The 26,328-nt window shown below is 48.1% G+C and overlaps 1 protein-coding gene across 1 annotated transcript in view; it reads right to left on the reverse strand.

Annotated features, from left to right (window-relative positions):
* ss (aryl hydrocarbon receptor spineless) overlaps positions 1–26,328 on the reverse strand; it is a 172,722-nt gene that overhangs the window by 79,590 nt on the left and 66,804 nt on the right. Inside the window, exon 2 of the mRNA XM_075894502.1 lies at positions 11,722–11,924. Within this exon, the coding sequence (XP_075750617.1) occupies positions 11,722–11,924 (203 nt within the window). The remainder of the gene's footprint in view (positions 1–11,721; positions 11,925–26,328) is intronic.

Here is a 26,328-nt window from a genome sequence, read left to right on the forward strand (position 1 = left end):
GAGACCGACAGGAGAGAAAAAGAATAACCAAATTTAAAAAAGGCTATTCAAGGATGCGTTCAGCTCGGACTGCCTCCTGGGCCTTCGCAACGAGCCTTGGCTTCTTCGAACCACTAAATTTGTCTACTGAGAATCGCTATCCATACCACCGTCCTTTCTGCAACCATTCATGTAGCGAATCGCGCTATACGAGAGATCGTTCTATTCGCGGCATCACGGTTGGCTGACATCACTCTCCTCTTCAGCGAGGCTGGCTGCCCCCTTCTGCGATACCGAAACACTTACCCGACAGGAAAAGTGGGAGAGCGGAGAGAAAAGGTTTGAGCGGAGAACGAGAGAAAACAACCACAGAACATATTTCGTCCTTATTTCGGTGGGAATGCGCGGAGCTGTACGTCAACTCACTTTCCGCCCACTCACTCCGAGAAAGCCGCGCGAGATTTTGTCAGCGCGCTGCGCTCTCATGCGGGGACGAATGCGCGTTTTGTTTTCTGTAAACAGCCATACAGGCCGGACGCACAGCGCTATTCGATGTCTTTGTGTCTGCAGCGAATACGTATATATGGGGCCCGTATGCAAGTTGCACTCCGGTGACACATTAGCCCGATTTGTTTCCATTTTTGTTCGTTGAGCTTGTACTGGCGAATGCCTGCCTCCAATGCGGTTCGATAATGTTTCTCGACAAAACTCTCTTCTCGACGCAGGAGCTTGCCAAAAAGACAAAGTAACGAGAATTAGAGGGACAAAAAGGGAAATGCCGGCTAATGTGCCGAATGCACGCCATCGTGATATTATACGCGTTGGAAGGCGCGAAGACGCCTGGAGTTACATACGACGCTTTAGAAGGCACTGTTTACTGGAACGGGCCTTTGGATCGTGTACAAAGAACGCGGTGTGCCGCACGTGTTACATAATGACTGAGACGAACACGCTTGTATACTCCGTAAGCAAATGATTTTTTTTTAAAGCGAAAGCCCCAAATGCCTCATGAAACTGGAAATTTGACCATCCCACGGCGTGGGGACGAGCGAGGCAAATACATTGCATTTTAAAGTAAATATAACTTATTACTTAAATACGTTGGTTGGTGACCCTTCTCAATTGTTAAAAGTCACCATCACGCGAGAACATCACATACTGAAAAAAAAAATTGCGACGTCAACATGACATCACACATTCTGGCGCAACGTCATGCAACGTAACGCCACACGATGTATATGTAGCGCCCTCCATTGAGAAGAACGTGCGAACTCAAGAGAAGAAAATGAAGCGATGCTAGGCAGCAGCACGTGAAGCCACAGCTCATGTTCCCTGCGTTTCTTTCCCACTGTTTAAGGGGTTTTGCAACGCTTTTCGAGCGCGGTCAGAAAACGCTGCCGATCGGTAGCTGAGGCTCCCGGGAACATGTGAGCCAATTATTATAGCGCAGCACGCGGCCTGGAATTAGCAACACATTCTCAGTCAGCTAAAACTTGTTGTCTATTCTCTCGACAAACGACGCTACAAGCTTAAAAAAATCACTCGTCACAGTCACTGTATCAGCCATTAGCTGATTTGAGCATGTCGCGCTCGGCCGTTACTGGCCGCCATGGGAGCCTGCGAGTTCATGCGTGCACGCGCGATCGCATTGAAGATCCGTGTATTCGAAGAAAAAAAAAAACAGCATAAAAATGCTCAAGGTCACGAGTCACGCGTGTCGTATTTTCTTTACCCCTGCCATCTTTTCCTGCTTAGCTTCCAGCGTCGGTGCAAGAGAGAATGCCATTGCAGCGTGTGGCATTGTAACTCCGCTCGTACTGGACGGATTTGTTAAAATTTTCGCGACAGCGAATCGTGAGACAACAAGCCTTTCTAGTGAATCCGTTCCATGGCTACTTAAAAAAAAAACTATTGTAGGGCTTCTTTGGGGATACCATTGCAGGACTATGAATTGGGCCAGTAATATGAAGGTACTAAAAACATTTGGGTACTTCAGTATCGCTCTGCATAAGTAAGCTCGGTATATAAAGAAAAAATAGAAAAAGGATATATATATATATATATATATATATATATATATATATATATATATATATATATATATATATATATATCTGGTTATAAAAAAAAGTCCTGGTTATCAACATCGCATAAGTATTTGACCAGTCTGGCAAAATACAGTGTCACAGTTGAAAACGCGTGGCTTCCGAAAGTGTTTATATTAACAATGGGGTCCCATGTGTTTTTATGGGCGGTTTTCAATTGTCGTGGAAAGCCACACGCATTGTAGTGCGATACTGCAATTTTACGCCTTGCACGAGTGGGTCTCTGCTATATACAACCGAGAATCGTTTTTTGATAAGTATATCTTCTTCGAAGAGATATGATTTTTCTTATCTATTTCTCATTCAGTTATGGGAGGCTGCCGTTTTCGTCGCCGAGAGGTGGCGCCAGTCCAGATGTCCTCAGACCCTGGGAACGAAGAGATGAAAATCTCTTTAAGTCTGCAATCTCTCTCTCTCTTTCTCTGCTTCATGCTAATCAGTGTAGGCCACGAGATCCTATCCCGGCCGCGGCAACAGCATATCGATGGAGACGATATGCGGGAGGCCCGTGCACTCATATTCATAGGGGCACGTCACAGAACAGCCGGCTTTTGGCGCGTGAAACTTCAGTAATTATTTTCCGTTTTAGGACACGAAACCCCAACAATTATTCTTAAATCTCCCGTGGTTTAGAAATTACCCTGATTTTCCTCTCTAGCGAAAAAAAAAACTAGCAAACAAACTTTTTTTTGTGTGTTCCAAACTCGTCACCGTATTAACGGATGGGTGAGCGAAGTGCCGAGAACCCGGGCACTGAAGCGCGAGCCGAGAGAGAGATCCGTCAGCTGCTCGTTCCTCTTCTCGCTGCAGCTGTCTCATTAGGGAGTAACGGCCTTGCTTATCACGATGCTGTTAGAGAACACGCCGCCCATCCCGCGCTCGCTTGAGTGTGCACACGCACATGTGTGTGTATATATTCTTTCCAAGAGTATAGACTGCATGATGCGCAAGGTGTGTATGCAGGACAAGCGCGTGCGCCGCGAATTACACGCGTTTAAGAAACAACGACATGAGCGCTCTGCTCGCACCACGTGCTCGCCCATGCGTATACAGATCTGCCTCTTTCGTTTTGCTTGTTGTTTTGTTGGCCTTCCGTGTACTGTATTACACCACCTACACTTCTCGCACAGTTCGCAGGGCACAATATCTATGTGTGCTTACGACACGTGAATTCGCGCGATTGACGATTTGGGCCACGATCTCGGCATATATATATATACGCCTGCGCGGTCTACTATATAAGGGCCAAAAACGAATGACGCACCCCTATCGGATAAACACGTATGTATCTCAGTGCTGGCTTTTTATGATGATGGAGCTTCATTTGCAGGACATCGGGTCTCCTAAACATTATTTGAAGCAGTACGAGGAAATGTGCTTGCGTGTAGAGTGGTAACATTCAAGAGGTGCTAACATATCAAATGAAAACCTTCCGAACAAACTTGTATGGTGGGTGGCCAATCACGCGGCCCAATATATTCACAGCACATTCACCTCTCTATATTAACACGCTATATTAAAACACACACACACACACACACACACACACGCACGCACACACGCACGCACACACACACACACACACACACGCACACACACACACACACACACACACACACACACACACACACACACACACACACACACCACAAGGATAAAATAATAACGAGATGCTGAGCACTTACGATCGCTCGTACAAAAATTTCTTTAAGGACAGAACAGATAGACCACACCAGCTACTCCTGCTAAATATTGTCAACATTAGTGTATGTAGCTAACCAATGCCCTGTTAACGTATGTATTCGCCCGATGCGGCTTGCAATCCATAAATTACGGTGCTCCTCAGGATGCAGGAGTATCCGCATACTTACCCGTCATAGCGCGTGATAGTTTTTAGCGCTACGCATTATCTTTCTTTACGTTCATACGTTCATCGTGGCCTGCTCTCCGCATACACCCCTCTTTAGCACCCCGCAATATGTTGCGCGCAGCGTCGCAACGTGCTAGCGAAGTGCTTGCACACGCGCAGCTTGCACATCATATGCACACTCTTTCATGCACGTGTGTCTACGGGAGCGTGACCTCTAATTTTCTCCCGACGTTTGCGTTTTTGCTTTTGCCTCCGCGTCCCTTTCTGTCACGGGTCTCTGCATTCTTGTTAGCACCTCGTCTCACTTCACACCATCTCTCTTTCACATCTCTCTTCCTTTTTTTTTTTTTTTTGACAGCCACCACTACCTTTTCCTCCTTTTCATACACATACAGTGGGCGTGCAAAGACGTGGCATGATCGCGTCGAAAGCATAAGGATAATTATTTTTTAATGGGGATTTGGAGAGGTGTGCCTGGTTTTTTCACCCGACAAGCTACTCCAGGTGCCCGCTGATGACAATGATATATATACAATGATAAACACACAACACATGCAGTTACATACACGTATAACAGTCCTATAACACATACAGTTGTATGTTGCACAAAGTGGCCTATGCTTACAGCAGGGTATTTGAGTGTGCGAAGGATTGACTTAGACAGCTCTAGAATGTTCGATGCTCTAGTACAATATTTGGTGGCTGGTGTTGCTGATAATGATGCTGTTGTTGATTAGCGGATTGCATAAAAGGACGTACGCTTACATAGTCAATCGTTGAGTGTGCGAGGATGCGGATGAGATAGCTTTAGAGTATTCGGTATTTCGGTAATATCTGGTAGCCATTGTTAACGATAATGCTGACTGGCGGGCTATACTGCATTTTCTTTAAAATCTACGTTGTGCTTTCAACGCTATCCTGGTCGTCCCCCGGAAACGCACCAGCCATGGTGTCTCGCGCGCCGCCGTATCTACGCCTGTCACTCTCCTTGTGCTCGTGTCACGTGTGCAGCGAACCGTTTTTGCGCGCTGCGTGCAACGCGCGTTTGGTCTTTTATATGCATAATGCCTGGTTCTGCAGTTTTCGACGCCTTATTTATGTATAGGCATTCTGTCGTTGTGCCTGCGAAGCCTGTGGCAGTACATTGCAAGACTTCAGCGAAGCAAACAAAAATTATTTTTTGTAAAATAGGGCAGTGCAACTACTTTTTTTTTTTTTTGGAAAGTGATATAGCAGATTCAGAAGGCCCGCCGTTTCGGCCCACATTCGATTACCTGCGAGCACGACTATTAAGAAGAACGACCGAAGAATAGTCAGTTGCCGTCAGTATATTGTTAACTGACTAATATGTAACTGATTTAAAACAGAAATATGGTCTGCCCTTATAAAGTATAAATTAAGCCTCATTACAGGAGCTGCGCTGTATTACAAGCTGGAGCAATCCTACGACGACCGGTGGGACAGGCCTCGTGCTTTAGTTATTTTAATATAATGCACAGTTTCGTGGCACTTGGAATGACTCATGCAAATATAACTTTAAAAGTTTCCCGGCAGTCAACGTCAATTTCGTGGCTTGACTTGAACTTATTTTCTCCGCCTCTTTAAATGCGTTCGGAAGTATGGTGCCCTATATACACTTCGACAAGTACGGCCAGCCGTCTCCGACCCCACCCATATTTCCAAATGGAATGGAAAAAGGAAAGAGACTATATAGACTGCATAAAGGACCACATATAGCGCTTTCAGTGGTAACTTCTTACTAGAGCGAGGCCAGCGAATATAGCAGAGCAGTGCGCCGAGTGCTCGGAATATTTGCATTTTTTGAATTTTTTTTGTCTCTTTTCGCCCTGCTTTTCGCTCAAGGAGAAAACACTGCCTGTCGCGCTCGAGATAAAATATTCCAGGCGTCTTTTGCTGAAACTAGCCCGCACAATGCATTCCAAAGAAGGTCAGTTGCATAGAGGAATGTTACGTGTAGACAATCGTCGCATAGACGTGCCTGCAATTTTTCTATTGTGCATGGCGATCAGACTGAAAAAAGCGTGCTAAATGGTATCCTTCGCCGAAGTGGCGTTGTATTGCAGGCGCATTAGAGCCGCATTTCATCATCATCATCATCATCATCATCATCATCATCATCATCATCATCATCACCATCATCATCATCATCAGCCTGACTACGTCCACTGCAGGACAAAGGCCTCTCCCATGTTCCGCCAGTTAACCCGGTCCCGTGCTTGCTGCTGCCAATTTCTACCCGCAAACTTCTTAATCTCATCTGCCCACCTAACCTTCTGTCTCCCCCTAACCCGCTTGCCTTCTCTTGGAATTTAGTTAGTTACCCTTAACGACCAGCGGTTATCCTGTCTACGTGCTACATTCCCGGCCCATGTCCATTTCTTCTTCTTGATTTCAGCGATGATATCCTTAACCCCCGTTTGTTCCCTAATCCACTCTGCTCTCTTCTTGTCTCTTAAGGTTACACCTACCATTTTTCTTTCCATTGCTCGCTGCGTCGTCTTCAATTTAAGCTGAACCCTCTTTGTAAGTCTCCAGGTTTCTGCTCCGTAGCTAAGTACCGGCAAGATACAGCTGTTATATACCTTCCTCTTGAGGGATAGTGGCAATCTACCTTTCATTATCTGGATGTACCACGTACGCGCGGAACGTCTTGTTCTGCGTATACGAATATATATGGTACTTGCACGTCACATCGGCTGCAGGATATCTATACCGCAAAGTGCTAAAACACCCAGTGATTCCACATAATTCCTGTTCAGTGTCTTCAGCCTAAAAATCAAACGTTTCTTGCTAAGAAAACAATGCTATATGCGAGGAAGAATAACAATAGAGAAGGTTGGGAGGTTAACGAGGTACACGCCGGGTTGGCCGATATAATTGGAAAGCGGAGAGTCACGAATTGACATGTGGTCGTGGTTGTGATGCCGAATACAAACAGACGAAGAACGCACTTACTGAGCTTCGGGAGTGCAGCAACCGTCGATGCATACATCCACATCAATTGTACGCCTCTATAACTTGTCTATGACGTGTGCAATCTGCATTGCGCCCCCCCCCTCTCCCCACCTTGTCACCTAAGAGGGGGACGCCAAACCAGCCCCATACATTGATATAATAGGAAGGGGGCGCACTGCAACAAACCTTTGCCCCTCCCCCCTCTACTTTCAAAGAAAGAAGAAAGAAAGAAAGAAAGGAAGGAAGGAAGGAAGGAAGGAAGGAAGGAAGGAAGGAAGGAAGGAAGGAAGGAAGGAAGGAAGGAAGGAAAATAGGGGGAATAGAACCGCAGGGAGGTTAACCAGCCTATAGGCAGCCGGTTTGCTACCCTGCGCATGGGAGAGGGATGGGGGAGATGAAAGATAGAACTCTGCATGCGCTTATGACCACCAGACACTTCTCGCTAAGACGCTGCGCAGTAACATGACAAAAATGCCGAACGAAGAACGCGGCTATACATCCTGCTAACTAAATCAACGTCATGGAGGACATTGTTGACGAGTGTCCGAGACCACCTCAGCGCTGCATCGCGCGTGTAACACCGGGCACGCGCTCCTCAATCGCTACGCAACGCGGCTGCAAGGACGAACTTCCGCGGGGGAAGGCTTAACCCTCCGAGACCCGCGCGTGCACAGATGTATATACGCCGAGCGCGGAAGTTCGCGCGACTTGGCACGACGTGTCACGGGGGCGAACACCGTTCGAAATAAATGATCGCACGTTTCTCACGGCGATGTCGATTGGCCTGCTGCATGCCGTCGCTTCCAGCGTGATATACTCCCGACACGTAACTGAGCGCGCGAATCGGGAACGTATACAGACGTGCGCGAGTGTGAGCAATGGCGCGTAAAATCCATGCGCCCACCGGCAAGACCGTGGGTGCCTTCTCTTTTAACGAGTAGCGCCTGCGAGAGTGTATATAAAACGTTGAATACATACGCGCTATATAGACTTCGCGACCTGCTAACCCCAATGCTCGCACATCACACTCCGACGTGCCATAGGCGTATACTTCTTGTATCTTCGGCGTATACAGATAGCTCGATCGGGCTGCTCCGCGCGCGGGTCACGGAGGAGGCGGCGTCCAGTCGTGTTTACGACGACGTCGTGTCAGGTTTTCGGCGCGCATAGCGGGTCTCGCGATTGTGTGCACGGGACCGGTCGTAAAGAAAGGCGCGTCCCAACGCGGGCAGCGTCTACGTGTCCCCCCGGCAGCGAGTGGGGAATAAATTAAGATTGTAAAGGAAGAAACGCGAAGCCTATAGGCTCGAAGTTCTCTGTGAGCAGAATTTGCGTACACAGTGTCATACTCTGTGCCGAGATGGGTCTGCACGGATCGTGATGCGTGCCTAAGTAATGAATCAGTTCTAATTACGCATGCATGTTTTTTTTTCCAGAAAGAGATGGGATCGAGAAAGTGCGCGACATACAGGCTATATTCTCTAGTACACGAAAGCATGGTTGTATCATTCGTCAAGAATTATTGGATAATTCTGGATTCTGACATAAATTACAATATCCTTTGTTGCATATGCGGGACCTTGTACTTTCATATGTAGCGGAAACTGAAAGAGATGTGTATAAATAAATAAAAAAGAAATTAATGTTGTAAGACGCATATCCATTCTCAGGTAAGGGCTTACAATTTAAAATTAAGCCAATTCCAGCAGCCCTCTATGGAAATCATTGGACACGACGTTTTCAAGTGCCCACAAAGCCCTGTCCATACAGAGAGGTTCTCTGTCTCGCAGCGAAAGCAGAACTTGTAGTGGGGATGCACAAATCTTTACATTACGCACAGAGATGAGGCTCGAAGTAGAGGACTCGCTTGCTGGATTCCGTGCCGACCGGTTGTGCGCCCGCGCGCTTGCGATCTTCGGCGTCAGCGTAGCTCTGGCCGACTGGGCTCGCCCTACGTCACCTCCTGACGTCGACGACCTTCGAAGACAGTGTAGCTCTGACTTACTGAACCAGCTCTACGCCATCTACAGACGCCGACAACATCTCTCGCAAGTGTACCCCGTCCTCGGACTCCAGTGACCGTGTTTCCATCTTTCCTGTCTCTCCTATCCCCTCAGTTTGTTGTTGCTTCTTCTTCCTCTTTTCTACACGTTTACTTCTACCCTTTTTTATCCCTCCTCACCCCCATCCATTGTGAGCTACTATGGCGGTGTCGCTCACTGAAGCAGACAATAACGGGGCTCACTTTTCTCTTCCTTTCTCTTTCTTAAGAACCACTCCGAGGCTCGAAGTATAACGCGTATGCCCCCCATGGGAAGGGCGTGACGAATTGCGCATTCCACTCGAGACGTTGGTTAAACTCGTTTCGTGTATGTTCTTATGAAATACGAAAACGCGAGCTATAACGTATACACGCAAAACAAGCGCCAAAACGCAAGTTTCCCCCCTCAGAATCTACCGTGTCGTCGCTACACCGTAGAACAAAATGATCCATGCTGAGCATTTTTATGAGAGGAGAAAAAAATATTTCAGCTGTGATGTACAAACAAGTTTACTAAGCGTGCGGGGCGCACTTGCCCTACAAGCTTCTAAACACAAACACTCTCGCAGTGCCCACGTTTGCTCAAACTCCGCGGCCACTGGCTGCATGCGCGATAATACATCAGTCCACTCTAGCTGCGAAAGAAGGTTCACTCAAATTCACAAGTGCGCGCCTCGCTCGCCTAAAGAGACAAGGCAAACACCAATATGCAGCCACGCACGTGTTGGTCATCATTCCTGTGCCAAGTTTTCCAGGTGAGACGCACTTTGTGCCTTCAAGTATAAAAAAAAAAAACTCCTCTAAACAACGCATCCACGTCCCGGCGCTTGCATGGATGCCGCATGCTTGCCGCCACGTATGCAGACAAATGCGGGAAAGATTTCCGTGCGAGATCTAATTCATCAACGAGACTGCCCGGCGCGAGAACGCAGCCACCGAGCGATGCCGTGAGCTTTTGGGGAAGCCGCGGCGCGCACGCCACCCAGCGAGCGCGTATCTCCGATGCCCCAAGCTTTCGCAGCACTGCCTACGTGGTGCGGGAGGAGAGACACGGACGGGAGGCGAAATAGGGAAGGAAGGCTGGCTGGGGAGCAACCGAAAATCGCGTGACTAGCGCGGGGGCCACAGCGGCCCAGCGATAGGGAGCAGACAGGCCGCGCCCGAATCGCAACAGATGGCGCCACCGGAGTGCGTATACCTATGTGCGTACGCTCTCGGCGTTTCTTGCTCGCGTGTACTTTCGTTTTGTTTGAGCGTCTTTCGACATCGACGAAAAGGAACTGTCAGAGTCTGTTGGTAAAGAAATGAGGAAAAAGATGATCTTGTAGTGCACACTCGTGGCGAATTGAGACGCTTGTCCTTCTGTCGTGGTTTTTTTTTTTTTTTTTCGCCGTAAGCTACGTTAAGAATTGAGACTATCAGTGCTTTCGGGAAGTTGTAAGCAGGCCAAAGTAGGAAAGTGTGAAAAGTGCGTAGTTCCCAGAAAAAATGTGAAAAGTGATGTGTAGCACAGAGGAGGGGGAGGTGTATAGAGGGTCTTACGACCGACAATTCAAATTTCTCACATGTGTGTGCAGCAAATATACGCGCGTGCATCCTTAAAAAACACTTTGCACGAAGCAGGAAATATTGCCAGAAAAAAATTGTGGCTACGCCCATTGGTAAAGAGTGGGTAGCTCAAGCCTTTTGCGTCTCCCTATGTCCTTGGGAGGGGCTGATTAACAGAAAAATAATTTAAATGCATTCATAAAGAATACTTCTCCAAGACGAACAGAAGAAACAGGCTACTCTCGTTGGAAGGTGATGTTTAGTATATAGGTAAAAAAAAAGATAGGTAATCAAATGGACACCGGTTGACGACGCGACGTTGAATGTCGCGGACCATATTAGCTATGGCGTCACGTGGTTCTAACAGCGTCTGCCCAGGTACCACTCAAATTTTCTGCTTTTCTTTTGTTTTAGTAAAGAGCGCGATGAACTCTAAAGTACCAAGGGTCTAGTCCTATAACAATTTGTGAGACCTACGCCACACGAGGGGCTAAACAAAAGAAAATAAATTTTTATGGTAATGACATCACGCTAACGCAGAGGCTCTGGTTGTGCGGCGCAGTGTTCAATAAAAGAAGCATCTAATTTTATTTTCTCTTGAAATCTTCAATTTTTTTACTGCGAAATATCCTCTACATATAGTGGGCTATTTACAGAACATAACCTACTTGATTTGTTTCAATAGCCTTGAACGCCTTAATTCCATAATGGGTGTCAGTCGGCTGAACTTCGAACTTAGGTGGTGCCCGGATGTACCTTGTTCAGGCCTGCTGCTTTGCAAAAGAAAAAAAAGAGAGAGAGAGAGAGAGATGGCGCGAAAAGGAGAAAGCGGTGCACATGTCGCGCATGACGGTAATCGTGAATCATATGGTCACGGGAAGTGGCGTGGAAAAAAATACATTTACATAGAAGAGCGGAACAGGTCACGCGTGACGAAAAGTCTTCATCAAGGGCACCCCGTCATTTTCTCCCTCGCGATTTCATCTTCTTTGTCGTCAGTACATTGAAAAATGTTGCATTAGGTTTATGCACGATGTGCAGAAATGTTCTGCGCGTGCATCTCTCTTCTGAGTCACAATGCGCACGGCATTGCTTTTCTGATCTAGTGCGCATCTTATCCGTTGAAGTGCAACTTATAGTTGGATAAGTCGACATTGTTCGTTCAATCGGTTCCTGAACGACGTTAACGGGCATGCACCTACCTTGGAAGTAGCTTTTCGTTCGCAGGTAGGAGACGCTCAGCCTGAGTATGGACAGCTTGTCCAGCTTGGAGAGCACGTTCTGGTCGAAAGGCAGCAGACTGGCCAGCGTGTCCAGTTCGGCGTTCAGGCGCTCCCGGTGCCGCTTGCTGGGGTTGGACTTTACCGGCTGACCATTGGGGCCTTCCTTCGGCGCTACCCGCACGCTGATGGGTGACCACATGAAAAGAAAGCAAAGTGACGAACGACATGATTTCGCGGCACAGGAGCTGAGAGTACTATAGCGCGGAACAACACACGTGACAGTGAAATGCAATAACTTCGGACTAAACTTTTTTAAAGTGTGAAACCATGTGTTAGCGCACCTACGCCTCTCGCTTGCTCTGCCCTCTCCTCTTCGCCTCCCCCTTTTTTCCCTCCGCAGTTTGTGAACTGTGGAGGTGCTGGACTGCCGTACTTACTCGCATTCTAACAGCCTTGATTAGCACTAATATCTCATGCGAGATTTGTAGAATAATTAATTGCTGCTGTCGTGCAATAATGTAGTGTGTATTGCGAAATGTGGCAGGATTCAATTCAGTTATTTAATTGGGCTTTTTATTTTCATGAGGATGAAGGAAGACCCGAGCAACGAAAGTGATGATATTTCGTAGTTTTTGCTTACCCTTGGCAAATGTTAACTAGTGGACACATACGCTGGCTAAATAAATATGAGCGTATGCGAATGTGAAATTGTGTAGGCCGTCCTCCATTTTTTTGCTTCAACATAGCATTGAATTTTTAACCCGAAGAAGATCTTGCATTTACATAGACAATACCTGCGTGAGTTCTGCCAGAATTTTTTTTATAACGCTGTGTTTAGCCAATAGCTTCGTGAGGTGTAGCCAGCTGCTCCTTCTTGAATAGGAGAAGTGATGTGCTAAAGTCGAGATAACTAGTTAGTAATGAACAAAATAATAGTTAGCCCGGAAAACAAGCGAGATGATGTAAGCTCATTCAGAGTGTTTAAAATACATATCACACGAAACAATATTAACAATGCGATAAAATAATAATGTATAAGATGCAACTGAAAATAAACTGGTCTCACAAAACGTGTTACAACGTTAGGCCAGTTCTCGTATCTTTACGAAATACGGAAAGCACGAAGTCTGCTCAGAGAAATACCCACGACTTCGGGCACAGGATTGACAGTGAACTGCACTCACCAATACCCCGCAGATATTACTCCATTCTAGAAATGTATGAAGGGCAACGATCGCATTGGTCGGCTAGTTCATTTCATTGTTTCAAATACTCGATGGGGCGGATTCGGCACCGGACAAGAAAATACAAATAAAAAAGCCGCTGATGTAGGACAAGCTCTGCACGCAACTGCTCGCACAGGACATGCTCTTGTCCTGTGCATCAATGTCCTTTCTCCTTATATCCGAGGAACACAGTATCCGAGAGTGTACGAACGATTTCAACAAAATAAAAAAAGCTTTCCCTCGAAATTCATTGCGCAAGCTAGACGTTCTGACGCCTTTGTCAGTGCTGCCATTGGGTCGATTTGAAAAGAAGCCAGAATCGAAGCTAGAAGTAGCCGAAGCAGCCGCGTCATTGAACTTTATTGCCAAGTTTGTAGCCAGGAATGTAGCCAGAGGCGGTATTATGAGTGCGGTATTTTTAATTTTGTACAATAAAAAATACCGTTTTGAATAAGCAAGACCGTACATATAACTACATGCGCAGTCTTTCTCTCTCGTTTCGTCTTCAAGCTACTGATAAATTGCCAACAGGCTAAATTCATGAACTATAATAAATTCGGTGCACTTTTACGTAGTTTATGTAAAATATATATCGCTATTACCAGACGCAAAGTGATGTTGGAACATTCAAGCGAACCAGTCAGCAAGAATATTAAACAATGAATCAGATTTGCCTTGAAACCACAGATAGAATTTCATTAGTTTCGTTTACAAATGTTACCAGTCTATAACTTCAGGTAGTGAAATTTAGATAAACAGCCCAGCTTTGTTTTGTTGCCGATTCCCGCTTTCCACGAGTTCACACAGCCAGAACATGCGCTGCGCATCAAAATTTGGAACTCGCGCGTAGCACCATGGCAATGGTGCTATACGCGCGGGCAATCAGATCAGCGTGCCAGAAACGCGTTTGCCAACATGCAGGCAACTTCTCCACTCCGTATTTGCAGGTACGCTGCATGTTGCTTTTATTTGCATCGGTGCTCACCAGCCCGTTAGTGTGTGGAATGACGGCGCGCGCGCATCGGCTGAGACAACAGAGAGAGAGAGAGAGAGATAAAGATGCAAGGAAAGGCAGGGAGGTTAACCAGACGCACCTCCGGTTTGCTACCCTGCGCTGGGGAAGGGATGAAGGGGAAAAAAGAGGTTGCAGAAAGATGAGAAGGTACACACAATCACGAGCACACTTGGGGAGCACACACAGTCTACAGGCGGTCGCTCAGGTTTGTTGACTTATAAGGTAAAGTAGCAGTGCAGACAACAGAAGATTAAAAACAGGGCGTCTTATTCCATCTCCAAATATTAGGGGAAAATGCGTCAGAACATATGTGAAAACGCAGCCACAAAGTACGCATCGCGACACAGACGGGGTTGTAAAGTAGTCGACTTGGCGCAGTGTAACCACCAACGGCAGCCCTGACTTGTGTGTATAGTTTAGATAAATTAGGAAAATAACGTTTCGGACTAATCGACGACAGCTGCACCAAACCGTAATTTTCGTCTTTCGATTAAGCTCCTTAAAAAAGAAACCACTTAGCAGCAAAACGTCAAATTCAACTAAATTTACCACATCTTGGTTTTAAACAGAAAGTTCTGAATGCCAGTTTTGACTAGCGTACGTATTTAACTGGTGGTGGCTGCACTACAAACGCGGTGTGTCGTTACGTCATACCTTGTGCACGAGTCGAATACCGCAAACAATCAGATATGAAAAAAGAGACAAAAAACATTTATATCGGAAATCAAGAGTTCATTGTACAATGTCGAAATAATTTAATTTGATTTCATTTGATATTAATATATCGCTCACAAATTTTATGATGATAGTGCGTCGGACCGGCGGCCATGCCAGTAGCTAGTCAAGACTGCTTCCATCGGCCGTAGGAAAGAAAACAAAACAAAAACAAAGTCGATTTTGCACTCGGCGAGAGCGGTCTCCTTTTCCAACGGCGGGCATCAAGTCGTCGATATATCGACGACGCCATCTCGCTGCCGAGAAGCGAAGTTCAGCAGGGGAGCGGTGAAGTGCTCCTTAATTGAGGCTCCCAGCAGGCATGCATTCGCGAACGCCCTTAAAGAAACTTAATGGATGCTAAGTTTTTCTCGCAATCGATAGCGCCAACTCCATGCATCGCCTATACGTAATGCACACCAATAGCTTCATGTGCGTATGCGGACCAGTGGACGCACGCAGGAGGCAACGCGCTTATGTGTAGCTTGAACCACCAATGATTTAAACAACGACGAAGGGTCTTGAACGGGGATACGCTTAGAAGGAGACACTAAATTACTGGTTCTTACCAAGCAGTGCGTTGATGAGTAATAGCATTTACCCCGTGTCTGTGTCAATTATGTGCTAGTATCTCTGTTGAGAGGGTCACTGTTTGCGGAACTACCAATGGCCTTATATATAACATCGCTGTGGAAATGGTCTTTTGTGCGGCCGCAACAAAAGAAGTGACACTCCAGCACCAGTGGATGTTCAAAATGTCGGCGATTCGCGTTGTTTTTAGTGACAATAGACTGACCATATCGCGTTTTTATGACGAGTTCAACGGCTGTACCTGTTTACCAATGCGCGCAGACATTTTGAACAGATTCTACTTCGAATGGCTATAGCAGCAACGTGGTTTCGACGCGCCCCATATTTACAGCAGTACGATACGTCATGAAACAACTTGTCCTCGCTCGTTAGCCATACTCCATTCCCTTTGGTACTAGATTCTTAATGAAGTCACGAATAAAGTGCAAGATGTAGCCAGGAAACTAAACTAAAAACGCCCAGTTTACTGGTTGTACGTGGCACTTGTGCGAAACTTCAAGACAATTTAAGGTTGCGTTTCAAGCGACGAGCACACGAAGTCGGCTCTTCGGGTTGAAGAACGAACAGAAAACGACAATTAGTAAGGCGAGAATAACCAACCGCAACCAGTGCCAGGAGCGCGCAGTAAGACAAGCCACTTCCCGAGGTCACCTAGAAACAACTCGGTTAAATACGAACGGTGGATAAGCAGCAGCTGTCTATGCAAATGAACTCTCGGCTTTGGCTGAAACAAAGAACGACAGGAAAAAAGCGTTACGGACAGCGATGTGCGCGAAATTCGACCTCAAACGAGTAAGAAACGTACCCTAACATAGCCGTTGAACTCGCGAACGCACGAGCAAGATGTGGTGTGAGAATAAGCGAAAGAGGAAGGGCCAAGTCGAAGGCGAGAAGTCTGTTCCCGTATGATCGTATCATGCAACCGCCGTGCAAGCGCTTCGTTCCGGATCGCGACAGCGGCACAGTGCTGCCAACTTGTACGGTGTTTCCACGTCAAAAAAGCATAGTGGAACAGATCCTCCTCTTCTTCGCCTTGGCTTCCTCCTTTCGCCACTGAACACCCCTTCACTCCGTCCGTACACTCGCCGGTCCATCCTTCCTTCCTCACGCTTACGCGAAGAGCGCCATTACGCTTACGACGCGCCGCCCCTTCCCACCCGCGCCGCGCGCGGCCGGGCGCATTCAATCAAGATGGCGTGCCTGGCGAACATCTCGTTTGCGCGTTGACCGCTGGGCGCGCTGCGAACATTACCCGGCCCCGCGGCGCTAATTCGGTTGACTGGGTGCCGGGGTTCCGTCCCGCCTTTCTTCCTAGCTTCGGCCTTCGCTTTGTTTGTTTAGATTTTTCTCCCTTGAACAACTGCGGTCGAGGTAAGCGGCAGCTCTGAACACACACACACACACACACACACACAGGTAAGGCGCCAGATAACCGCCGCAGGGCGCGAACACCATCGTCGCGTATATATATAAAAGGGGTCTTCTTCCTTCGCACTTGGTTTGGCCCCGAGATAGCATTCATAATCCGCGCGCTGAAAGAACCGCTCATGCCAGAGGAAGAAGAAGAAGCAGCGTCTCGCTTTTTCGCGCGCGAGATTTCTGCTGCAGCCTTCCGCGGTGTGTAAGAGGACCCGGCGCTTAAATGCGCGCTCTCTGCCAGTTGCGCCGCCCAGAGCCACCGCCTCTCCGCTTTCTTCTCCGCGATGCACGCCAAGTGCGCTTTTCTCGAGGAAGCGCATACTACGCCTCTTAATTCGCACCTTCTCTATCTTGCTATTCTTACCTCACGGTTTCCTACGATCTAGTTCTTCATGATTTTTTTTTTCTAAAAGCATTAATGGTTTGGAAAAGCAGTCGGAAGCCGCTCACTTGAAATTTTCACCTTTCATTTCCTTCTATTTTATGCTAAAGCTTCGAGAGTGTGTCTAAGTGTGTGTAAATAGGCAGATGCAGTCATTTGATGTCGTTTTCGTCTTGTGTCGGGATTTTTGTAGCTCAAATTAAGCCAAATCTTTGTACCTTCTTGTTCGGCTGCAAATTTCGATATCACAGCGCCCACTCCTATATACTTGCCAGCAAACTAATGCATCAGAAAAACGGTGAAAGCAGCACTTCATTACCGTATGAAACATCTCTCTCTATCTACTGTATACGCGCGCAGTATCAGAAGTTCAACTCGCCGAAGCGTGGCGGTGTGGGGACCTCACGTCTCCAATAGCAAACGCACTAAAGACGTTACTCCCTTCTACAGACTACCGCGCTACTCCTATAGTGTGTTACTCCTAGACTGGCGTGTTCTAGAATGATGTGCTATTCCTGGTGTGTTACTCTTATATAGACGGGTGTGTTCTACAGACTGGTCTGTAACTCAACTGTGTTGTCTCTGAGCTGCGGAGGGCTAGGGTAACATTGCCATTTTTCGTTGTTGTTGTTTTCGTCGTCGTCGTCGTTGTTGTTGTTGTTGTTGTTGCTGCTGCTGCTGCCCAGCTCCCTTTCAATGCTCCTCAGTCAAGAATTCGAGTAACATGGGACAGTCTGAATGTCGATTTCACAGCTAGTCGGCCACTTCCGTCATCAGTGTTCGCAAAAAAATATATATATGCAAAGCACGACGTTTGAATGATACCAAACATATTCATACAGTATATGCTAGAACCTTGCAATATAACGATGAACATGAGCTAGTAGATAACGCGAATGACGGCACCTGCATCCACAGCCACGCGCTCGACTGCTCTAGACAAGCGTGACTCAGACTGAAGACGACAAGAGATAATCCCGTTTCCTTTTTGTTGCCCTTAGATCGCAGAGACGTATGGTATAGAGGGCCGGTCCAAACCGAGTTCCTGGTATGTGCTTCGAGCGTCGAAATGACTGTTGCTGTTCGAACGAGTGCGCATCGGGCGTTTGGCCTTCCCTCCATAGTTGTGGGGAGGATGAGAGCGATTGCTGTCGACTTCTGCGCGCTTTTTGCATAGCAGAGTGATTAGCGTCGACCGTGTCATTACGAGGGCCATCTTTCAGGGACCTGTCCGTCCCGATGGCAAACGCATCTTCGCTGCCCTCGCCCTCCACCTTGTATGTATTCTTTATTTATTTTCTACCAGTTTTCTCGGTCCCATTGGCGCACCGAATCCGGCAGCGATGGTTATTTGCCGTACGCTCCGCGAGGCGCCATCTTGCGAACTTCTCGTCGCATCCTGGTCGCGGAATCGCTCGAAAAAAAAAAAAAAAAAAAAACGGGCGCCAGGGGAGATGCACGACCCGATACACGATTGCGCCAGTGGCGTCCGTGTGCGCTAGAGACGTCCATCGATGAACGTCGAAAGATGAAAACACGCATATTTGCGTTTCCAAGCCGACTACGTATAGGTTGTCGTTGAAGACTTCGTGATGTTGCCCTCAAAAAAATGGAAACGGAAAAATGGCATGTTTTCGGGCTCCTTCATAGTGGGCTTTTAGGCTGTGCACATTTTCCCGTCGTTTCCATAAACAGGTATACTGACAGAGCAACGCCCCAGAAAAAAATGCGATATCACCATGTTGATCGAACGTAAAGGTACGTAGTAGCAGCTAGTTAGGCAACATGAATCGCATGGCAAATAGTGCAGAACGATAACAAAGTTCAGGCTGAAATTATGTTTGCGCGAGTCTCGCCCCATCATCGCAATATAGTCGTATATCATGAGGGCTCATACAAGGTTAAAGTCGACCATTCTGCTGAAGCACAATTAAAACTCACCAGTCGGGAACTATTATATGTTAATGAGAATAAATGCTGTCACTTGTGAGGTACAGTTATCACTTATCACTTATTTGACGAAACCGTCACGGCTTGTAATTTTGTTTACCCGTTTAATTTATGGTGGTGGTGGTGGTGAAAAACATTTATTTACAAAAGAGAGGTGTAGGACCTCTGTAGAGGCCCCTACAGACTAGGTGGAGTCTCTATTCCGGGACCCCATTGGTTAAAGCCGCCGTCTTGGCTCTCTGGACCAAGGCCTGCTGGGCCTGAAGGTCTGAGCAGCCGAGCAGGGCCGCCTCCCAGTCCTCTCGCCTAGGGTTTGGGTTAGGAGTAATGGCTGCGTTAGCTTGGCAGGCCCACACCATGTGGTAGGTGTCTGCCACCTCCCCACAGTGCTGGCACTGTCCTGTGACCGTAGGGTCGAAATGTTTGACTATGGCAGGACATAGCAATGTATTCGTCTGGAGGCGAAGCAAAATGCGCTCCTCTGCTTTCTTCAACCCCCGTGCGGGGGGAGGGTAGCGGCGATGACTTTCCCGATAATAATAAAGAATTTCCTTATATCGGAGGAGAGGGTAACCCTCCTCATCGGTCTCCATCGGCATTGACGAAGGTAGCCCGGAAATGAGCGCTCGGGCAGCCGCATCTGCAGCCTCATTTCCCCGCAATCCCTGATGATTTATGCGCGCTTGCGCAATTCATTCAGTCTGCCCCACGCCGCCTTATCTGTCAATGCACTGCGTCGTGAACGCTCAAAAGCGAAGAACCAGCACTGCCCGTCCACTGTAATTACATATCGGGCGCGGTGTTGTCGACACCGACGGGAGAAGACGGGCAAACGCGACAGATGAGCATTCCCGATTTCGCCACCAACAGCGCGGGCGTCGCTCAAGCGATGCAAGAAGAGTCCGCAGCCCATCATTTGTCAACGAGTGCGTACAAGACCCGCCACGCGATCTCCTCCGATAACCTCCGCCGCACGGCAGCCTTCGGCTTCACTCGGTGACGGTTTATTATCCGCGCATGTTACACGCTTCAGTGAGCGCACGCACGCACGCACGCTGCTCTGCACAAACACCAGGTGGCGAGCCGGTACGTTGGTGTGCCGACGCGCCAGTCGTCTTGCGTCACCCTGTGCTATCGCGGCGAGCCCCGCGGTTCGGGCTCGCGGCTCGTCGCCTGCTTTCCTTCTCCTTTACGAGCAGGGCTAGCGCTTATCACTGGCGAGGGATCGGGAGACGAGGCTCATTACCCTCGTTTTTATCAGCAAAAGGGCGTGCTCTCTCTTCAGCACGGTCATCCAAACCGAAAAGTTCCGAGCCAAGCGCCCTCTGGCGTCGGCCATGCGGGCTTGCTATCATCGCCGCGTTCGTTACCGAGCAGCCGTTGCGAGGAGCGATGCATAAGGAAAAAAGAGAAAGAAGGGGAGGGCATGGGAGAGTAGACTCATTAAATATCTATGACCCGCGCTCGGCTTTGACGACGGTCGTTTCTGTTTGGCTAATGATTCCCGAATCCGGCGCTGCCGTTCTTTTCTTTTTTTTTCTGTGTATATAGCTGTGTATATATACGTGGCGAGGCGTACATAGCGGTTGCACATGTATAGGCGCTTCGGGGTGCCATCTTCGTGTATGAAGTGATTGCGCAGACGCATTTTTTTCTTTCTTTCGCGTCTATTTTGCCGGTGTGTGCGAGTGCCAAAGCGCCCGTCGTCATTCAGCGCTGTATACCACTGTTGGTGGATCGCAACGTTGCATGTAGGCCTCTCTTTGAGAAACTAATTCCAACGCAATCTGCCCAACAGAACTGTACAGTGGTGCACAAACACTAACGCTCGTGACGGTTTCGGGCTCTCGCAATCGCTGCCGTCGCCATCTAACGAGCGGAACAGTGGGATTTAGATCTTGCATGGATGTTGTCTTCGAGTCGACACAGGTGAATGCATAATCGATACTCGAGAGAGAGAGAAGGAATGTAGGAAAGGTAGGGAGGTTAACTAGACTATGCGTCCAGCTTGCTACCCTACAAATGGGGAGGGGAGGGGGGAGTAAAAAAGACACAAACAATGCCGAGTTTTACAGGCGGTCCCTCAATGAAGTTGCTGACAAGTATCTCAGGAGGGCTCGTGTAGCTTTCTGTGCTGATGTGCTGCGCGACCAGGCTCCTCAGATCTTTGCTTCATTAAATGGCCGATCATCGAGTTTATTCAAGGCACACTGGAGAGTCCAGCGATCTTCATCAAATTGGGCACAGTGGCACAAGAGATGTTCAATAGTCTCTATACAGTTGCAGCTTTCACACATGGATGAATCCGCCATGCCAATGCGATGGCTGAATGACTTAGTAAACGCTACCCCAGTCCACAGCCGGCACAGCATTGTAGCGTCACGTCGAAAAATACTAAGTTTTTTCAAAAGGCGCCGGGTGGTGTACTCATGCAAATTTCACCGAAAGGTTACATAAGCTCAATCCAAGCACGCGCAAGCTGGATTGCTTTCGAGAGCAGCGAATGCGGCGGGAGACTGCATGGAAGTCGGTGATCGTTGTCAAGCGTCTACTGCATGGGAGCGGGCGTGTTTATTTTCTCCACATCTTTGCCGTTTCCCGTAGTCCCGTACGCTGCAGTAACCTGGAAACTTCGCTGTTAGTATTTCCTCCGCCGCGGTGGTCTATTCGTTAAGGTGAGGCCGTTGACCCGAAGGTGATGGGTTCGGTCGCGGTTGCAACGGTCGCGTTTTCGATGGAAGCGAAAGGCTATAGGCCCGTGTACTGTGCGATGTGAATGCTATAGAGGCGGTGAAAATTTCCCGAACATCCCGCTACGGTGGCACTCATAATCATATCGTGGTTTTGGGACGTAAAGTGATAGCAATCAATGTTATACAGCCGTTGTTTCTATAATGGGAGATTCGACAGACCCGATCTGTCAACGCACTGAGGCCAGTGTCACGTATCAGAAAGAACTACAAAATAAATCAATAAGCATGCAGACTCTGAAGTGGTAAGCGGGTGTTACGGAAGCATATACGTCCGGCTTACTAATGGCCACCCAGGGACGTCATTAATTCAAACACGCACGCAATATAATTTCGCGCATGCGCCACATCTCGCCAATCCACGAGCCCGCCTGCATCCGCCCCTCCCACAAATGTTTCGCGCGTTTTCCCCCGACCCAGCGTCCAACGCTTCGTCGCCATCGGTTGATGAAGCTGTGCATCAAGGCGACCCCGACCCGACGATTGTGTGTCGCGCCCAACCCGGGTGACACATTGCGCCAACAACCGTGAAGCGTATGTGGAGTCGAGGGCGGGCCGTGGTGACGCACATATTAGGGTGGCCCGGCTTTTTATATGCTGGTTGTAAGGGCTGCATGCTTCGCGCAAGAGGCGGTGCAGATGCGAGGGCGGAGAGAAGGGAAACCAAATGAACGTGTTACAAGGCTCGCTGCCTTTATTTTATCGCGTCCCCCTTCATTTCCATCTTCCCCTTTTCCAGACGCTGCGCGCTGCTTCTGGGCTGCAGAATTGTCATTTCTACTGTAAACACTACTACTACTACTACGACTACTACTACTACTACTACTACTACTACTACTACTACTACTACTACTACTACTACTACTACTACTACTTATGACGCACCCGCAGGCACCTCGAGGCTTTGCAGGAGGAACGAACGCTAAACAGCAATCACATTTTAGACCACATTAAGAGCATACATACAGTACTTCGACAGTTCTTTCCTACGTCCTTGAAACACCAGACAGGAGCTCAAAATTTCTAAATCTTCCTCAAAAGAGAAAAGCTCGGAGGAATGGGGCGGTGTGGCCACTGTATCCGCTCTCATAAAATATTTACGAGTATAACACGGCGTATTAACGCGGTCAAGCGATTTCCAATCGAACCCGATTGATACCTAGCGAATACTCGATATTTACGATGTGATCACGTGAACAGTTCGTGTATCAGCGTGTGAATAGAGCAGGTGCTTATACCCGAGCGCCGACTTGCTGTGCACCAGCCTTGCGTGACTTAGCGCAAACTGCGCAAATTTTTCGTACCTCAATCCATGACGTCTGTAAACTATTTCTTTCTTTTTTCTTTTTTTCTTTTTTTGCGGTTCAGTGCAAACAGCGTAAACGACCAGTTTTGAAAACTGCTAACCATCATGTGAGCACTGTCCAAAAGTTCTTCGGACCATGGGAATGCACATCACAGGTCCGGAATACAACGAAAGAGCTGCTGGACTCATTCACCGTGTGGGATGTCAAACACCGATTTGTTACATCGGTGGCAACATTGATGTGTCTCTCCTCTTCTCTGACTTCTCTACCCCTCTCCTCCTCCCCAGTGTGGTTATGCAGCCTGCCGGCCTCAGCCCTCGTTGGACTCCTTGACTTTTTCTTTTATCCTTATTCTCATTATTCATGTCAGCTTTCGCGAAAAACGCTTCTTCCAGATACCTCCTCTTATACAAGCGGCTTCTATTTCAATGCGCGTGGTAAGCCATCCCCAGCTACAAAAAATAAAAATAAAAAACAAGAAATGCCCAGTTAGCGGACGTTACCGCCTGGAGCAGCTTGTCATCGCGTGTCATTGGGCGTCTCATCACTTTATCACGCAAGAGTGACGTTCACGAGCACGAAGGCGCTCACGGTGCACACAGTCGCAACGAGCCAATCATCGGGTCGTATAACTCGTCGCCAAGCTGTCACGTGACGACCTGCCATGTGTTCGGCGGCGAGGCCTTCTCGCCACATAGGCTGCGCTAACACTACTCTCTTTCTCCAATCCTCCGCTCCATATACAAAGCCTATTCTTTATGCGACGCGACACACTCATGCAACCGACTGCGCCGCGAGAGAGACCACACACGCCGCGAGTCACGTGAATGCGACGCGCTTTCTCGCGCGATCACGCAACTTCGCGTTTTCGCCTTCGCTCCACCGGACTTCGATTGCCCTGTCCGGACAGATTATACAAGCACACTCTCGCGGTATCGATGGCGAAGCGGGGAAAACGCCGCGAACGGATGAGGATGATCTGCTCGGGGATGCAGACGGATTATACGAAAGCGATGCACCCCGTGGCCTCCGGCGAGTCTATACACACTGAGCGACCAAATCAACGAGAAGAAAGAAAGCATCGAACCCAATCATCGTGGCTGCGGCTCGCGATTTAGCTGGCCCCTTTTGTCCGGTGACGTACATACGTCATGCGCTCCAGTAGTCTCCTCATCCGTGTACTCCCGATCCACGTGCAGGTCTTTTCAATGGCCGCGCTTTCGCTAATCCTCGCCCTATTCAAGAGGGACGGGACACGCCCTGTTTTGTCCGACAGGCTCTGGTCGAGTCATCGAGTGACAGGAACGAGTTTACTGCGAGAGTTACTGCTATGTGTGTGTATACGATCTACTTTGAGGAGCATACGTGCCTTTCATTTTGTGGTTGAACATGCCTGGTTGCGCGTTCTCTTTTGGTGCGTTTCGAGCACATGTAATCTCGAAGCGCGCGCTGTTTACGGGTTATGTTTGTCTGAGCAGGATAAAAGGTCTTCATACAGCGAGCGCTACAAAAAGATTACCCATGATACTTTATGATAGCGTAGGATGACGCCGGCCTTTGTACGGGTCCGATTGATTATACACGATCATATATATGGGAAGTGGCACGAATACGGGGACTTTGTGTTTTAACACGGGGATTTCAAGTGTGCCGTAAGGAAGTTTGTTTTCCAAACCATTGAAAGCACCACGGCGAGGGACAGACTTTGTGCCGGTGCTTCAGGAAGATCTTTATTTGCAGGAAATCGGTGCGGCTGTTATAGCGAAGTTGTCGAGATTCATCTCCTCTTACGAACACCCATACCGTAAAAACAGTTTTCTTGTCTTTTTTTTAAATATTGGCCTCTTTTTGGTAATTTCTGCTCAGGTTAATTTTGCGACAGATGTCACGCCCGCCACGACACTTGCCTCTCGATCAATGCGAAGTGTTGTACACGCAGACGCCTTCGGGCGACTTCGACGCGTTCGAGAGCCACAATTACGACGTCTTTCCGCGTTTCGAAACCGGAGGCCGCGAGCGCTGCAGGTTTTTACCTCTCCCTTCGCCTCCCTTTCCGCTCGCTATCTCTCTAAATGCGTGCAGGGCAGATACTTCTATAAAACTATATAGCGCGCGGCACGTTATACACATAGTGGTGTGTATACGCCGATCTCGAGGCACTATAGGCACTATATGTCATCCGCGTATTGCGGCATTTTGGTGTAACCGATTTCGTGTCGATGCGCCGGTATGTAATGTGTCGATCCGATGGTATGTGAACTGTATAAATGTGTTCTTTTCAGATCCGATGGTATGTGAACTGCATAGATGTGTTCTTTTCAGATCCGACGGTATGTGAACTGCATAGATGTGTTCTTTTCACTCGCTCAATAATAATAAAGGATGTCGCGTTATGTTAATGTCTGCATCGAGAACGGCTCGGCGTCAAATAATTTGATTATATTCTGTCACGTAAACGCATCGAATCATTCTTTCATTAAATGGGTGGTCACTTCTTTAGTTGGCTAACTGTGGCAGATTTTGAGCGTATTAGTAGACAAAAAAAAAACCCTTGTTGCGTACCGTTTCGCCGACGATGATTTCAACGGTTCACGAAAGTTATAAAGAACTACAAGTTATCCATGTCACCGACCTTCACGAGTTAATATAGTTCACCTATTAATATAGTGAGACGTCACAAATTATACTATGCGTCATTAGCGACCGACGACGTTTGCATGGGCCCGACGTTATATGCATCATCAGGTTTCTACGTTACTTTATTTTTCGCTGCTGATAAAACGCGGTGATCAACTAAATCAGTTGTGTATAGAAACGGTAATTTTACCCTGACGAACTTGGTGACATTATATCATTCTCGCGAAGGCTTCAAGCGAAGTTTTGACGCATTATTTCGTGACGCTACGAATGGCCGGTGCGGCTTCTCACGGTGAACAGTGGTGGCAGCGAATGCTGCACAGTGACGCGCTGGCGGACCAACTCGGGGCTGTCCAGAGAACCCGAGCGGCGGCGGGAGGGTTTGGCCTCCCTGTATACCGACGTGGGAGCAGCCAGCATCAGTCCTGGACTGATCCTCGGGACTTGAATAAAGTTTTCCATACTATGCATACCATACCGCTTTCGTCTCACTGACACAACGTGCTCGCCTCATCGATTAACGAACACCAGGTTCATACAGCTGTCGCACCGCTGCACCATTTTCACGAGCCAGCGTTAGACTGAGCAATCCGGT

Source organism: Rhipicephalus microplus, chromosome 5, assembly GCF_043290135.1.
Source record: "Rhipicephalus microplus isolate Deutch F79 chromosome 5, USDA_Rmic, whole genome shotgun sequence".
Classification (NCBI taxonomy): Eukaryota; Metazoa; Arthropoda; class Arachnida; order Ixodida; family Ixodidae; genus Rhipicephalus; species Rhipicephalus microplus.